General features: G+C 37.3%; 2 protein-coding genes across 3 annotated transcripts; one reads left to right on the top strand and one right to left on the bottom strand.

Annotated features, from left to right (window-relative positions):
• Positions 1-2,320, bottom strand: LOC132166001 (putative clathrin assembly protein At2g25430). The gene is made up of 2 exons (XM_059576737.1): positions 2,102-2,320; positions 1-2,031 (listed from the first exon to the last, which is right to left on the bottom strand). The coding sequence occupies exon 2, from the start codon at positions 2,020-2,022 to the stop codon at positions 163-165; it is 1,860 nt and encodes a 619-aa protein (XP_059432720.1). The 5' UTR covers positions 2,023-2,031; positions 2,102-2,320; the 3' UTR covers positions 1-162.
• Positions 2,321-3,529: 1,209 nt separating this feature from the next.
• LOC132165760 (BRAP2 RING ZnF UBP domain-containing protein 1) lies at positions 3,530-11,111 on the top strand. Of its 2 annotated transcripts, XM_059576439.1 has the most exons (11): positions 3,530-3,914; positions 4,841-4,949; positions 5,060-5,174; positions 5,334-5,431; positions 6,077-6,183; positions 6,540-6,789; positions 7,470-7,523; positions 8,392-8,535; positions 8,726-8,790; positions 10,395-10,449; positions 10,563-11,111. In XM_059576439.1, exons 1-11 carry the CDS (start codon positions 3,625-3,627, stop codon positions 10,719-10,721), a joined length of 1,446 nt encoding a protein of 481 aa, XP_059432422.1. In that variant the 5' UTR covers positions 3,530-3,624; the 3' UTR covers positions 10,722-11,111. The 2 variants fall into 2 exon arrangements, with proteins under 2 accessions (XP_059432422.1, XP_059432423.1); XM_059576440.1 differs by lacking the exon at positions 7,470-7,523.
• The last annotated feature ends 4,658 nt before the right edge of the window (positions 11,112-15,769 follow it).

The raw sequence follows: 15,769 nt of genomic DNA, 5'->3' as shown, positions 1-15,769 counted from the left end.
TTATTCAAAACCCATATGTCTTTCACTCCCTTCGAATGTAAGTACAGAAATGAACACATTGGCAAACAATGAAGAGCATAGAAAATCCTCCGAAAGAGTGTAAGGAAGTAAAATAGTTATCCGCAATATGGGAAGAACAAGCCATTTGATAAAAAAGGTATTTCAATAGGGTGCGTAGTAGTACCCTCCTGGCTGTGGCATCCCATAAGGCATCATTGGTTGAGGGGTCGGGCCATAGTAGCCAGGACCACCAGCAATCTTGGCCAAAGCCACTTGGCCTTGCATCCCATCCCTTCCATATTGCTGCCAGAGCTGCTGCTCCTGCACAAGAAACTGCTGCTTCTTCTCCATATCCGCTATTTGAACATATGAAGGTGGTGGCACTGCAAGCGATGCGGCGAAGGGATCCTGGTGCCCTACTGCCTGGACTGTACCATCTGGAGCAGGAAGAGCCAGCACAGGTGTAGCAGTCTTGCCTGGCGCAGGCAGTGCCACACTACTTGAACTTCCACCACTCAATTGAGTGGTGCTCACATGCTGCCTCACTGCCCCTTGGTCATACATTCCATTCAACAGCAATGAATCAAACCCGCCTGCCAATGTAGCTTTCTGCTTCGAGAGATTACTAGCTGATTCTGCCAATGCCAACTCCCAATCTGCTTTACCAATCTCTGCAGCAGGAGTCTGCCATGCTGATGTCACCTCAGGCTCCCCATTCGACGGGAAAGCTTCCCATGAACCATCTGTATTCGTAGCCGGTTGTCCAGAGAACAGAGCCAAAGCCAATTTGTTGCCTTGCTCATCAGCTGAGATTGCATCATCCTTCAAATTCACCAAGTCCTCAGCCACCTTCTGAGGCTGTGGTTTAGCCTTAGCCTCAGGTTCAGGTGGGGGTGGAGGGTTATAATTCTCTGGCGGAGGAAGAGCCTTTATCTCATTCATATCCGGCTCCACCTCCTCCTCCTCCTTCACGGGTGCCTTCTCCTTCTCCACCCTACTTGTCTCCGCGTTCTTCGGCCGCTCAGCCATTTCCCTCAAGAACCCTTCGAGGGTCCCCAAAAGCTTCTCAGTAATCCTCTGGACTTCAGGATACTCCGACGACCGCGCAATCCCCATATCCTTACACCAATTATAGAACGCCACAAGCTCATCAATCATCTTCGCCGCACTAACATAAGCATCAAAGCCCTTAACACAATCAGCATATGCCATCTCCATAAACCTATCCAACAACACCCCTAATGCCTCACATATCTCCACATAAACTCCAAAACTCTCCCTTACAACCTGGTAAAGAGCTACCAGCACCAGCCTACTAGTCTTAGCCGCACCGGTCGGCCTGCAAGCCAATATCCGGTCAAGAATTTTCAACAACTGGTTCAACTTCCCCAAAACCCTCTCCGGCCGCATTTCCCTCATCGGCGTCTCTCTCTTCTTCTCTGTTCCCGCCGATTCACTCACATCCCCATAGGACCTCGTCCTCCTACCCATCATTCCATTATCATATTCATCCTTGTACCTATCCTCCCTCTCATCCACGCCTTTCAAGCTCTTGTCAACGACCACGCTCTCGACCTTCTCATCCAAATACGCCGCGTAAAATCTCACGAATCCGGAGTGATCCCACGAATTTGAGTGCGCCTCGTCTCTAAAATCTGACATGTTCAAGACCCGCATGCCCCGCCGGGTCGCATAGACCATCTCCTCCTCAAACGAAGGGTGCCCATCCACCAAGACTCTGTGCACAAGCATCAGAGCCTTGACGGCCACAATCCAATCGCGGGTCTTGCTCAGCCGCTTCGTTATCGTAGCCACGCACGCACCGACATACCCTCTGGAATACGAGGTCAGGGTTACGATTTCCCTGATGTACTTCTCGTCGGCGGGGTCCTCGTCGTGGGTTGTCGCCTTTACGACCAAGACTTCGAGGTCTGGTGCTATGTTGCCAGCCACTTTGGCTATGCTAATGCTTGTCTGGTCTTTCACAGCCCCGATAGCCTTTCGGATCGTACTGGGTGCCATTGCTGTGATCTATGCAAAAGTACAAGTGGGTTTCCCGGATTTCAAGATTTCGGATGAGAGAATTGGAAATGGGGATTACCTTGCTCTTTGGCTCAATTTGGAGGCGCGCAGAGGCGGATCTGGTGGAGAAAATGGGAGATCTGTTGACTTGGGTCAGTGCTGGTGACGGAGGAGATGGTCTCCGCACGATCGGAGAAGCGAACTCTACCGTACTGGATCGAAGAAAGATGGGCACGGCTCGGTAGTGGTAGCCAAGTCTCTTTGTGCGAGTAAATTGAAGTGTAAAGCGGGTAAAAGATTATACAAAGCGCGTATTTTGACGGGTTATCTACTTAATTTCTTTTCGCTAGATATTCCTAATTTCCTAGGAACAAGACGGCGTCGTTTTTGAGGGTTCTTTAAATACAAGGGACACGTCACGCCTGCGCGTCAATTAGCACCTTAAAGCGCCGGATGGGACACTGATCAGATGGAATCTGAGTTGATTATGTTTTATTCTTTTTTTTTATTATTATATGTAACCTTTCCTTCGTGCATAAGTTTCAGTAAAATTCTAGAGATTTCCTTAATCAATTCACTTAACTAATAAACTTCAACTCTTTTAACAAACAATTAAACAACCAGAACAATGTTTATGTTTTCATCTTTTTAATTTGTTTTCTTTACCTCTAAAACTATGAAAAGAATAGACAACTCAGCCACCTATCAAATAAATATTTATTCTCACGTATATTTTAAGCATACCTGATCAGTTTAAAATCTTTAATTTTAGGTGTTTTTTATCCAACCTAATCTTTTTTTTTTTTTCTATTTTAAAATATGATTTAATTATTTTTTTTAATAAGAATATACCGATAAATTCAAAATTTTAAATGTAGCATGACCAGCATGAGTAAGTCGAGTAATACTACAAGTCTCTCTTGAATCCCTTCAAGAATGATGTAGCTGTTAAAATCACCATTGGGCTTGTGATTGATTATTATTTGATTTTGATCAAATAGTAATTTTAATAGTTACATTATTCTTGAATAGACTATTAACACAAGAGGCTTTCTAGAATTACTTTGAGTAAGCCACTCAAAACGGAGTTTGTTTAAGGTTCATCCAGATATTTTATAAGGATTAATTCAAAAATTAATTCATATATATATTTTTGATAACGTAGGAGAACTTTATTCAGATTAATTGCACGTCGCAAACGCATACTGTACAACAATCCTCGTCGTTAATCAAACTCCTACGGGTAACTGACCCCACCCGCCCTCAGTTACCAGGTAACTTATAAGCTTTCACCCCTGACGGTTATATATATGTTAAGGATCAATAAGTTTCTTATATTTGACTATATTATAAATTTAATAGATTAACCATTAGATTTGTGGGATTTATTATTGACTTATTGAATCTAAGTAAGTCCACAAATTTAATAATTAATTTGTAAGATGATATAGTTCAAATATAGATAAATATTGACCCTGAATATCGGATATACTATCTATCTAACATTTCTCATTTCACCATCACGGTAACTGCAAGTTCCCGCTCACTCTCCCTCTCTCGGTCAACTGATTCTGCTGGCCGATTCGAGTCAGCCGAGCGACCATGTTCTTCCTCCGAGTCCACTCGGTTGACAGCGAGCACCCTGCCGCATTGGAAATCACCGAGTTCAGGTCGACCACTAGTCCATCAAACCCTAACCTTGACTCCAAATTCAGCGAACGGAGAGGCATAGCGCACCTCTTCCGAAGTGCGTCTCACTCGTCGCTTCCAAACCCTAGCTCCCTATCCACTGTCCTCTTCATCGTTTCCGTACCCAACTACCTCTCCTTCGACGGTTTCATCCGCTTCTGCGGCTCCCGCATCGACCACGTCTCCCAGCTCCTCTTCATCAGGTACGCTCTCTTCCCCAATTGCTCGAAGTTCTGTTTTATAATTCAATTTTTGAATCTGAATTTCAATTCAAATCCTAATTTCTGTGTTTGGTTTCTGAGAAAAATTGATGAAGTGGAAAGAAATTTAAAGAATTAGTTGATCGGGTACTTTACTCCAGGCCGATGAACCTACAAAGGGAAGGAAAACAAGGGCGGTTGACCTCACTGTTAGAATATGAATTAGATGAATAAATTCATCCTTTTCTATGGGTGATAATTTAATATGGGAGGGATCATAAGTTTGCCTCTTATCATTCACTTTTCATTTCAATAAAATATTTCACTTGTTGGTCTTCAAATATTAAAGGAATGTTTGATCCCACACAAAAGGGGAGTGTTAGAATATAAAATAAATGATTAAATGCATCAATCTCTTCCTATCAACTTAAACTTTTGAGATAAGTCGTAATTTACTGCTCATCGGGTGTGCCAAACACTCCAATGCTAAGTCAGGGTTTTCTTAGTGAGGAAGAGGATGAAATTCATAGAGTAGTTTGGGGGGAGAGAATAGTGCGTACCTCCTTAATGAACTCTTCTTATTTTCGGGTGAGGGTCGTTTCAGGGGGGGCATCCATGAATCACCGATTTGATTCTATATACCCCACCCCATTAGGTGATTGCTCCCTCATATCGGTGCGTTCACATTGCTCGTTATGATCTTTTGTATACATTGTTTTTATGATCTTCTGTAGACATTGTTTTCCTGGGACCGTTATGCCTGTTGCTTAGGGCTTGATCAGGCCTGACTTAATTTTAGTATACTAGTGTTGCTTGTAAGATGGGCCTTATTAGGCCAACCCCAAACTTGAGGGCCGTTACCAGGGGACTATTCTTGGGTACACCAAAGTTGATTCTTTTTTATTTTTTGAATTTTTGCATTTTCTTAGGAATGATGGGATGGAGGATCGGTACAGTGTCTTGATAAGGCTTGTTGACCAGTCAACAGCTGATGGATTTTATAGGAATTTTAATGGGAAGAAGTTCTCACCAGGCGAGGTAGATGATGAGCTTTGCTTATGTTATTGGTTTTGATTGCAAGCACTGTAGATTGGACTCATTGAATATGTGTGTTGGTTTTTTCATTTTTATAATGATTGAATTTTTAGGCTGAGGTATGCCATATTCTGTTTATGATGTCTGTGGAGTACACGGAATTGGCGGAGATAGCTGGGACACCTCCTGCCGGGTGTACAGAGTTACCTACTTGCCCGGTGTGTCTTGGTGAGTTACATTTTCTGTTGATTTTATGTTTTGGTTTGGATTAAAGTTGCATATTGTGCTGCGTTTTTTTTTTTTTTTTTTTTTTTTTTTTGTAGATTAATGAGACTCTTGGGAATTGATGTTTGTATGGTTTCTATGAATTTGGTGTTTGAATTTTAGAGAGATTGGACCCAGACACTAGTGGAATACTGAGTACAATTTGTGACCATTCATTTCAGTGTCCATGCATTTCAAAATGGACTTATATGTCTTGCCAGGTGAGCTGATTCTCACTTCCATGAACGTCTCCTCTTTGGTGTTTATGTTCTGGGTTGGAGAACTTAATTAAATAAAGGTACTGTTAGTGTTACTGAACAAGTTAGTTTTTTATGAGAATGTAGTACCAGCAATTTATTGAATCCAGTATCTTGACTCTGGGAATTCTCAAATGCTTTATGGATGCCAAGAAGGTGTTGTTACAAGGCAGGGTCTGCTTGGCCTTTTTGTGTTAATCTTGAAGCTCCAATATCCTTAGAGCCTTTTGAGGATTATGAAGCCCACAATTCGTTGTCCCTGTCATGCTGTATTTTATTTGGGGTGCATATCTCCTATAGCGTATTTGACACAATTTTGTAACTATAGTGGAATTAGGCTCAAACTATCATGTTTACTGCTGCTCAAATTACTGTTTGGATTAAAAGAAAATGTTTTATGCGAGTTCATGGCCATGAGTTTAACTTGCATTATTTTATGGAAATCTTGATACAATACTGACATATTTGTTTCAGCCTATAGTGCATGCTATTTTGAGTTGATAGCCCTACCATCTGCCTTATCTAGTGCATATCAATAATTGTGTGTCCAATAGAAGTGGCTGGATGCTGGGGTAACCATATTGAAAAAGGTTTTCAATTTACTTTCAGGTCTGCCGATTCTGTCAACAGCAAGATGAGAAACCAACTTGCTCTGTTTGTAGAACATCGGAGAATCTTTGGGTGTGTATGATATGTGGTTTTGTGGGATGTGGAAGGTAAACTCTTGGCTTCTTATTTAGGATATTTTCCCTTCTGGTAGGGTTAGAATCAAACCCTCTATGGGCATTGAACCATCTCAGGCTAATAGATGGCTTCAAGGATCATGAGGGTTCTTAGAGGAGGTGTTTAGATAGATTATTGGGTATTTTGTCTCTGAGTTGTGGTGACGAGGCACGCCCTCTTAACCGAGTTTCATTCTGCTGGGGTATGCCTCTGTGCTTTTATACAGTTTCTATTAGATATAATACGATCAAGCACTTAAACCTTTTTTTTATTATTTTTTATATATATTTGACTAAACTCTTCTGGTGTCTTCATGATCATAGCAATCAATTTTGTTCCCTTTTGTTAGATATAAGGAACGCCATGCCATTAGGCATTGGGAGGATACACAGCATTGCTACTCTCTTGATATACGAACACAACAAATTTGGGATTATGCTGGTGATGGTTATGTTCACCGACTGAATCAGTCAAAAATTGATGGCAAGTTGGCAGAGATGAACTCTCATTGTATGTCATTTGAAGGAGATTGTGGTACTTGTGAATGTAGCGAGGATTCTGGAATAAGTGGGGCCCTCTTTAGCAGCAAAGTTGATGCTGTATGATTCTCTTCTTATAATTGCCTTCTAAAGCTTTTAATATGCTAATTTTTTTTTTTTTAATAAGTGATATGCTAATATGCTTATAGATATATTTTATTCGGACATTGATCTGTGATGCTACACTTGTACATATGTTTGATACAACTTGGGTGGTTGGACTGAGTTGGACCTTTTCAATATGAAGTTCTAATATCCATGATATTTTGAGGTGATGGTGTCTCTCATGTCTAGTACTATAAACTTTCATGTTCTTCATTGTGAGGTTGCTTGTGCCTTATGGAATGGTATCTTTAGTCATGTTGGGCTGCCTTAGGTTATGCCTAGTCGAGTACAGTTGTAGCACTCAAAGTACAGTTGTATGGAAAATTGTGCCTTCATATAGAAGTTTCGAGGATAGCGAGAGGACGGTGGTGGAGCTTAAGTCTTTTTTCTTCAATGCTCTTTACTTTTGGACAATTGCATTTGTCTTTCCTAATTTGCTTAGTTTTCATGATTTTTCTTTTCCTTTTTTCCTTCTAGTTAGATCTTTTTCTTGTATACTTCTTGTGTACTCAGGTTGTGCTTTTCTCTTTTTAATGGTACTTTGATTACTTATAAAAATAAAAATAAAAAGGATTATCCTTTTACTCTTTTCCTATAGGCATGCATTTATCTTCAATTTACATGCCTGACAACAGATTATGGATGAGTACAACGGTCTTCTTGCAACTCAACTGGAGAATCAGAGACTAGTAAGTTAACAAATTGATCCCTACTCCTTCCACCCTCCTCTCCCTATCCCATCTCTTTTCCTTCTTCATTCCTATATCTCCCCCAACCCTTGCTGGATGTGACTGGTGATATTCACTCATTAGTTTTTAAATAGTTTATGAAATTTCTTCCTACTTGTTTTTCTTTTGGTTTTTGGGCCGAGCTGAGCTCTTCTCTTTTTTCTATATATATATTGAACATCTCTCTCTCTCTAAATTGATCCCTACTCCTTCCACCCTCCTCTCTCTATCCCATCTCTTTTCCTTCTTCGTTCCTATATCTCCCCAACCCTTGCTGGATGTGACTGGTGATATTCACTCATTAGTTTTTATATAGTTTATGAAATTTCTTCCTGCTTGTTTTTCTTTTGGTTTTTGGGCTGAGCTGAGCTCTTCTTCTTTATATATATATATATATATATATATATATATTCAACATCTCTCTCTGTCTCTCCATACACTTACTTACATGCATATATATAAATCATTTGACATGATAGCTGTGGGGCTGGTGCTGGGTCTACCCTTTACTGCGTAGCTCATAGGCCCAAGTGGACTTCCCCCCCAACTGCCCCCAAAATACCCAAACCCGAAAGTTATAAAAAATAAATAAATAAATAATCCAAAATATGACTGTCATACATTATGGAAAGGGTATGTAATTTGCTTGAACAGTTAGGAGTTTCTACTTGGGCTGCTTTTGTCTGGGATATTTCACAGGGGTTCTTAAGACTTACCTACTACCTTAGCCATGTGATGCTCTTATAGATTTGTGTCGCACTCTACATGTCGTCTTACCATGTCAATATTTTTCATGAGAGTTCTTTGTTTAATATTTGTTTTGTTCCAGCATTATGAATCTCTACTTGTGGAGGCCAAAAGTAAAGTGGAAAGTTCTATTTCGGAAGCTGTGGAGAAGGCTGTGACTTCGAAAATGCATGACATCCAAAATAAATTGGAAAAGCGCATTGAAGAAAAAAATGCTGTTGCAGAAGTAAGTTTTCAATTTCATACTAATAAAGTTTGGATATTAAATTCAATTTAATACTAAGCAAATTTTAGTAGTTTGTTCTAGCTTTTGGCATAGATAGGTCTGTATTTAAATTTTCTATTTCAATCTTTAGCAATTCCTTTTTTTTTTTTCTTTTTTTTTTTACCCCTAAAGGAGCCCCTTTTGTCCTCAGGTGAATCGAAATCTCATCAAGAACCAAGAAATTTGGCGAAAGAAGGTCAAGGAAACTGAAGAGAGGTACATAAGCTTTATTCTTCTGATTAATTATCTTTATATTGACATTGTTGCATGAGACAATTAGGGAAATTGGGATTTACTGGCATCTGAAATGTTGCTATAGAGAGCCATATATTCGGAAAAGAAACTCTTCTTTGGAGGTTTTCATACAAGACATCATTGAAATGCCTACTGTTCATTTCTCCCCTAAACCTAAATCAGTGTTTACTCGATTTTTTAAATGATGAGCTTGGACATGTAAAAGATATGTTAACTTGCTTTGTGTCACTCTAGATTAAGTGGTGAAGTCCCATCTCCTTGAATAAAATCATGAAGATATGCAGCCCTCAAGGATTTCTTTTGAACATGGTACTGTATGATAAAACATAATAATTGGAAAAACTGACTAACAGCATGGAACACTTCCAACCAAAACATCAGAAAGAATACCAACTTCCTCTTCTTTATCATATTCCCTGTGGCCAAACTCAAATGCACCATAAATGCAAATAAAAGTACTGAACTAATTTACAATAGAGTTAAATTTTAAAACAATGGGAGAAAAGAAAACAAGCAGAATATTCATAAAACTCTATTCTCAGACCAAATTTACCAGCAGCAATGATTAAGCCGAGCAAGTTGCTGTAACAAAATGAAAAAGCTTTAGCCAATATTCAGACTTTCTCAAATCTAAAACAAATCTCTTACGGAAAAGGAAGCAAATTAGTGGCTGAATTTCCAGCAATTCAATTCAACCAGAAAGTTCTTAGATTTTTAAGATATGAATCATTTCATGTGCTTACGTTTCATTACACACTGAATTTTATTTATCGAATACTCGGACAAGTTGTCAATTATTCTTCCATGCATTTATATGTGCAATGGGATGGTTCCTAGAAGATCATTTTAAACTATGTACATTGTCAATGATATAACAAGATAAAATGGACAACATGATTGCATACAATGTCTAATACAAGAAATAACTGTAATTTTCTGGGTCTAAAATTCCTTACTTGAAACCATATTCTTTGGCTGGATAAAATGTTGCGACCCTTAGTTGGATAGCATATGTGTCTCACATGAAAGCGAGGGCTAAGGTGGCAATTGAGATGGGGGATTTTGATTTGTGGAGGTTTGGTGTTTTGGTTGATTCTTTGCATTGGTAATGGAGGTTTAGAGAGGGACGACGTGTATGTTTAGGGGTGGAGGTGGTTGGGTTTACTAGAAGTTGACTATGGTGGAGAAGGACAACATCCCTGTTTAAGGGGTGACTATGATCTGCTATTTAGGTGCAAGAAAGAGAGAGAGAGAGAGAGAGAGAATACCTGAGGAGAGCGGCAGCTGACAATGCATCTTGTTGTTGAAGATGGAGTGCATAAAGTCTGTTTAAAAATGTCAAATGGTTTTTGGGGATCTTTATATTTCCAACATCAAGGAATAACTATTACTGTTGAAGATTGAGTGCATAAAGTCTGTTTAAAAATGTCAAATGATTTTTGGGGATCTTTATATTTCCAACATCAAGGAATAACTACTATGGTCTTTCTCTTGACACTAGCACCTAATTCTTGCCTTATATTACTTCCTGGATGAACCAAGTATTAAATTCCCTATTCTTTTAGGGAAGCTGCAACACTCAGCTCGAGAGATGAGAAGATTCTTGATCTGGAAGAACAGGTACTACAGTTACCTTAAATCTTATTCTTAGAAGAAACGGCAGCAAATCTATATATGTTGAAGTTATTTTCACCAGTTTCATTATAAAGTTTGAATGATGGTGATGATCGCAGATAAGAGATCTTACTGTCTACCTTGAAGCCCAAAAAACACTTGGTAATATGTCAGATGCAGATGGCATCAGAGAAGGTACGCTATTACCATTACCTAATAAGCAGACATCCCCGACCAACCGTAAAAGGCAGACAAAGTCAGGTCGAAGACGAAATTAGATGGCTTTCATCTCATTTAGTCAATAGCATCAGCACAATGTCTACAGTTGAATGATGTTTCGTGTAATGTATAGTGAGAGCATTAGCATATTGTCTAGTGTCGGATAGTGTGGATTGTTCATTGATGTTGTAATACTATTGTAGCCGCAGAATTTTTCTTGTAGCTCGGCTTCTTCCTCTTTTCATAGCTATACCTTACATATTGAATGCGATAGTTTTGATAGGTATAATAACATTACTATTAGGATTTAGGAACTACTTTTGCTCTTGATCAAAAAGATACTAAGAGAAGTTTAGCCTATTCTACAAACTACAATGTCTCAATTTTTTTTCTTTTTAAGCAAATTGTACAATGTCTCAATTGGGTTATATGATGTTGCTTTGGGTATTGGATCCTATTGCGCTGCTTTATTTTATTTGATTGCATTTGGAACCTAAAGTGACTTTGTTTTTGGGCATGGGGTGGCCGCCCCAACCTCTTGGGGTGGCTCGTAGGCCACCACCATTCTCTTTTTTTCTTTTGGCATATCAAATGGATCGCTGAGTTCATTTTGACATCACTATTGGCTAATAGTAAATTATGTAAACCACATGAATTGAATTTGTATATATTTTTTTTTTCCTTCATTTTATTAATATTTGGACTGTCATTTGTAAGAAGATGTAGTAATAACTGTATTATACAACGATGTCGGCATTTCATGTTAAGGCAAAATTTGGGATATGTTCTGATGATGTTGGACATCATTCACCGTGAAAAGGTTTTTTGGGAAAAAGAAATGATATACACTCTCTTGTACTTTCAAGAGTGCACACTCCTTGACTTGGTAGTAAAAATTACCAATAGACTTTCGATAGATTACTATTAAATTTTGGATTTAATGGTGATTTTCATTTTCACCTCAAGAAATGTTTCATGTGGGAGTAAGTATACGTAGCATTTCTTCTCTAAGAATAATTTCGGTTGCTACTTTACGGCACTTCTAGTGAACTTCTAAGATCAGGATCTACTGAAATTCTTAGTTTCTAAAATTTCAGATCTAGGCCGTCCATTTTCTATCCAATGGTCATTGTTCTGTCACGTGTCCCACTACTAATAAACACGTGGTAGAACAATGACCCTTTGATGGAAAATGGACGTCCTAGATCTGAAATTTCATAAACTAAAATTCTAGTAAGAATTTTAGTGGATCCAGATCCAAACTCTTTTATGTGGCATGATCAGCATAACATAAATGCTAGTTGCCTTATTCATGTTAACCTGTAGAATTAGGATAATTTTCAATTCATTTGAATTGAATAATATTCATTTAGTTATATTGAATGGATATTTTTGTCCTATCAAAAAGTGAAAGACAAAAATACCTATCTAATATAACTAAATGGATATCATCCAATTCAAATAAACCGAAAAAATCCTGTTCCTAACCTGCAGGCCTCAACCTGGCAGATATTTGAATAGCAAGATTTGGCCATTAACAGTAATATTGCAATAGAGCTATATTCAGATTTCTGAGTTCATTCAATGTCGTGATTCAATTTGCAAATTGATTATCTTTTTATTGCCACCTTTCATACTATCACTATGATTGCCGGAATCAGCTGAGGGGCGCAACGCATGACTCGAAATTAGATGGTTTTTAATTATGGCTTTCTTTTTTTTCTTTTTTTCTTTTTTTCTTTTTTGGGTGTTCTTTTGAATAAAGTAGCTTTAAAAATAAAAAAAAATAAAAAATAAAAAAAATAAAAATAAAAAGTGGCTTTTAGTTTTTTGTCCAAGGACCTTTTACATATACATGAGATAACTTATACTTTTCTTTGAGGCTTTATATAATAACTAGCACATAATAGCGCGGGATTGTTCGTTATAATTTAATTTAAAAACTTTAAACGCATCTTATCTTACTTTTCATTATAAGTTAAAATAGGTGTATTCAAAAATTTATCACGCCTCTTTTTATAAAAATACATACTAAATGTTATACATCAATACATTACTGAATATGTACTTTTTCTTTTCTGAAGTGTACCGAGCATGTTCTTAATGAAAAATATAAAAGAAAAAGAAAAAAAAATAGCAAGAAGAGAACTTGAATTATGATTATCAAAATATTAATAAAAAATTAGGAGGAAACTCTGATATTGTTGATGTGATACTTATTATATTTCAATACAAATAAAACCCATAAAGTTCTAATCATTTCAAAAAAATGCAGAGTAAAATAAACAAAATCTTACAAAGAATATATATCATTCATTCTTTTTTGAAATAGTAATCATTGTTTTTTCATTAAAACAAATCAATCGTTACAATGTCTGGAATACAATCAAAATAAAATCTTAACTCAATAAACAAAATATTCTCTCTTCTTTTTAATACAAAATAAAACACATATTTCACTCAATATTTAATGCAATCAAATAAATCTCTTCAACACTCTCAAAAAATGCTAGAAAATTGAGTAAATCACAAAACGAAAAAGAGTCCAATAAAATATTCAAATGAATTAAAACATAGAATCTTATTGATGTGATACCAACTATATTTCAATACAAAGAAACTTTCTAGAAAAACAAACATAAAAATAAGGACAGAAATTTCTTCCAAACCGGTTTGAAGGAAATATTCTCTAACCCATTTAAAATAGTGACAAGTGTCTATAAACATTTAAAACGCACATTAAATTTAGTCTAAGTTAGGAAACTGCTATTAATGATGTTAAGAATTTAATGTGAGTTATTGCGATAATAACTTCTATAGGGTCTTGGCACAAACCAAGGCCTTTGTGCCCTCCAATAAGAAGGCGACACATCAGCGTGGAACACTATAACAAAAATATGGTGTTCTACTTAATCTTTTTTCTATAATATCTAAAACAAAATACCTTCTAGAATAACATTTTCATATTTTTCTCCAAAACCACCCTAGCCACCAACCTAACGCCAGAGATGCCGCCGGAGACGACGCCGGAGACGACGCCGGGTACGTTAATTTTGCTCTCATTCTTCCTGCAAAGGAATATTAAAGGTTGATTTATCACTCAGAATGAACTCACACCCAGATTTTTTTTTTCATTATTTATTCACACTGTATTGGCAAAAAGGAAAGGGAAGGGAAGGGAGAAGTAAACAAAAAAAAAAAAAATTAGAAACAAGAGCTGATCATACACATATTCACAAATCTCTCCGGCCACACGTTTCTCTCACCCTCCTTTCCTTTTCTTTCTCTTTTTCTTGCCCAAAACTACAAGAGAAATGAATATATTAATATAGTTCTTTTTTTATTTTTGGTTATAGGAATATCTCCTGCATATAACACAGCTTTGCGCATAAAAATCCCCCTACTGATCAGAAAAAATAATCATAACTTCAATCTATGGCTTTCTCTGTCGTCTCCGGCATCGTCGCCGGCGTTGTCTCCGGCGGTGTCTCCGGTGGCAGGTTGGTGGCTGGGGTGGTTTTGAAGAAAAATATGAAAAGGTTATTCTAAAAGGTGTTTTGTTTTAGGTATTTTAGAAAAAAAGATTAGGTGGAACACCATATTTTTGTTATAGTGTTCCACGCTGATGTGTCGCATTCTTATTAGAGGGTACAAAGGCCTTGATTTGTGTCAAGACCCTATAGAAGTTATTCTTATTGCACTCAGCATTTAACACGATTAGATAAATCCTCTCATGTTCAATATTTAATTATCTCTTTAGTGTTTCGAAAGAGTTTCTATATATATATATATTTTGTTCAAAAATCAAATAAACACGCTATAATATTCCATTAGCCCACTAAAAGTCCAAACAATTTATTATCTTAATTCAGAAGTTGAAATTTTTATCAAAGAACAAACTGAAATAAATAAATAAATAAATAAACAACCTACAAATACAGTTAATACTCAATTATAATTGTTTGGAGATGGTTGTGTTATTCTTATTAAAGGTTCATTTGAGTTTGCAGTTTTAATAAGTACAATTTTATAAATTAATTGTTTTAAAAATTGTGTTTTTGAAAGGTTAAAAATAAGAATTACTTCGGGATTGAGTTTTTAGGTTATTATTGTTGAAGAGTCGAGAGGAAACAAAAACAATAAAACAAAATTAATTCTTGAAGTTGTAGTTTTTCTCAAATAAAAAACATACACATGGGAAGAGAGAAAAACAAAGTTGTAGTTTTTCTTGAAGTTGAAGTTGATTTTTTAGATTGTTATATTTGAAGAGTTGAGAGAGAGAGACGTAGGAAGAGAGAGAGAGAAAAAAAAAAATCCGAAATAATTGGGAGATCTTCAACACTTTCAAAAAATGCTAGAAAATCCAAGTAAATCACAAAAAAAAAAAAAAAATCCAAAAAAAATTCAAATGAATTAAAACATAAAATCTTGTTGGTGTGATACCTATTATATTTCAATACAAAGAAACTTTATCTAAAAACTTGACAACTGTGAGCTAGGGTTTCATCGTTAGCAGAGAGTGCCGTCGGAGGGAGAGAACCCCTATTCTCCCCCTCCCCCCTCACCCCCCTCATCCTCTTCTGAGTCTTCTCCCCCCGCCCTAGAGTTAGCCTATTTACTTGATGTCCCTTGCTCTTTGAGCGTTTTCTTCCTCTCCCTCCCTCTCAGCCCCTTTTCTGATTTTAGGGTGTTTTTGGAGGTCGATCTTCAACCCTTCTCTGTCCGCCGTGCCGGTTGTTGGGTCGGGTTTAGCTCAGGTTCGTGTCGTCCCTGCCCGATCAACCCCCAGTTGCCTAGTTCACCCCGACGCATGCTCCACTGGCCACCTTGCTACCCGGATCCGCCAGTGCCCATCACACCTTTTGTACTGGATCCGTCTCTTCGGATGTGGTTTGATTTTGGTTCTCTCCAGCTTTTTTTTTTTTTTTTTTTTTTAATTTCGTTTTTGGTTGTTTTATTTCCTAATTTTCCTTTCCTTTATGTTTGTCATTTGCCGTATATTTTGGTGTGTTGTTTTTATTGCCTTGCCTGTTTGTCACATTTTATGAGTGACACTCTTGGGGGATTCACTCAAACTCTCTCTCTCTCTCTCTCTCTCTCTCTCTCC

This window comes from Corylus avellana, chromosome ca11, assembly GCF_901000735.1.
Source record: "Corylus avellana chromosome ca11, CavTom2PMs-1.0".
Taxonomy (NCBI): domain Eukaryota; kingdom Viridiplantae; phylum Streptophyta; class Magnoliopsida; order Fagales; family Betulaceae; genus Corylus; species Corylus avellana.
The sequence above is the reverse complement of the archived record's forward strand: the minus strand, read 5'-3'. Positions and strand labels throughout refer to the sequence as shown.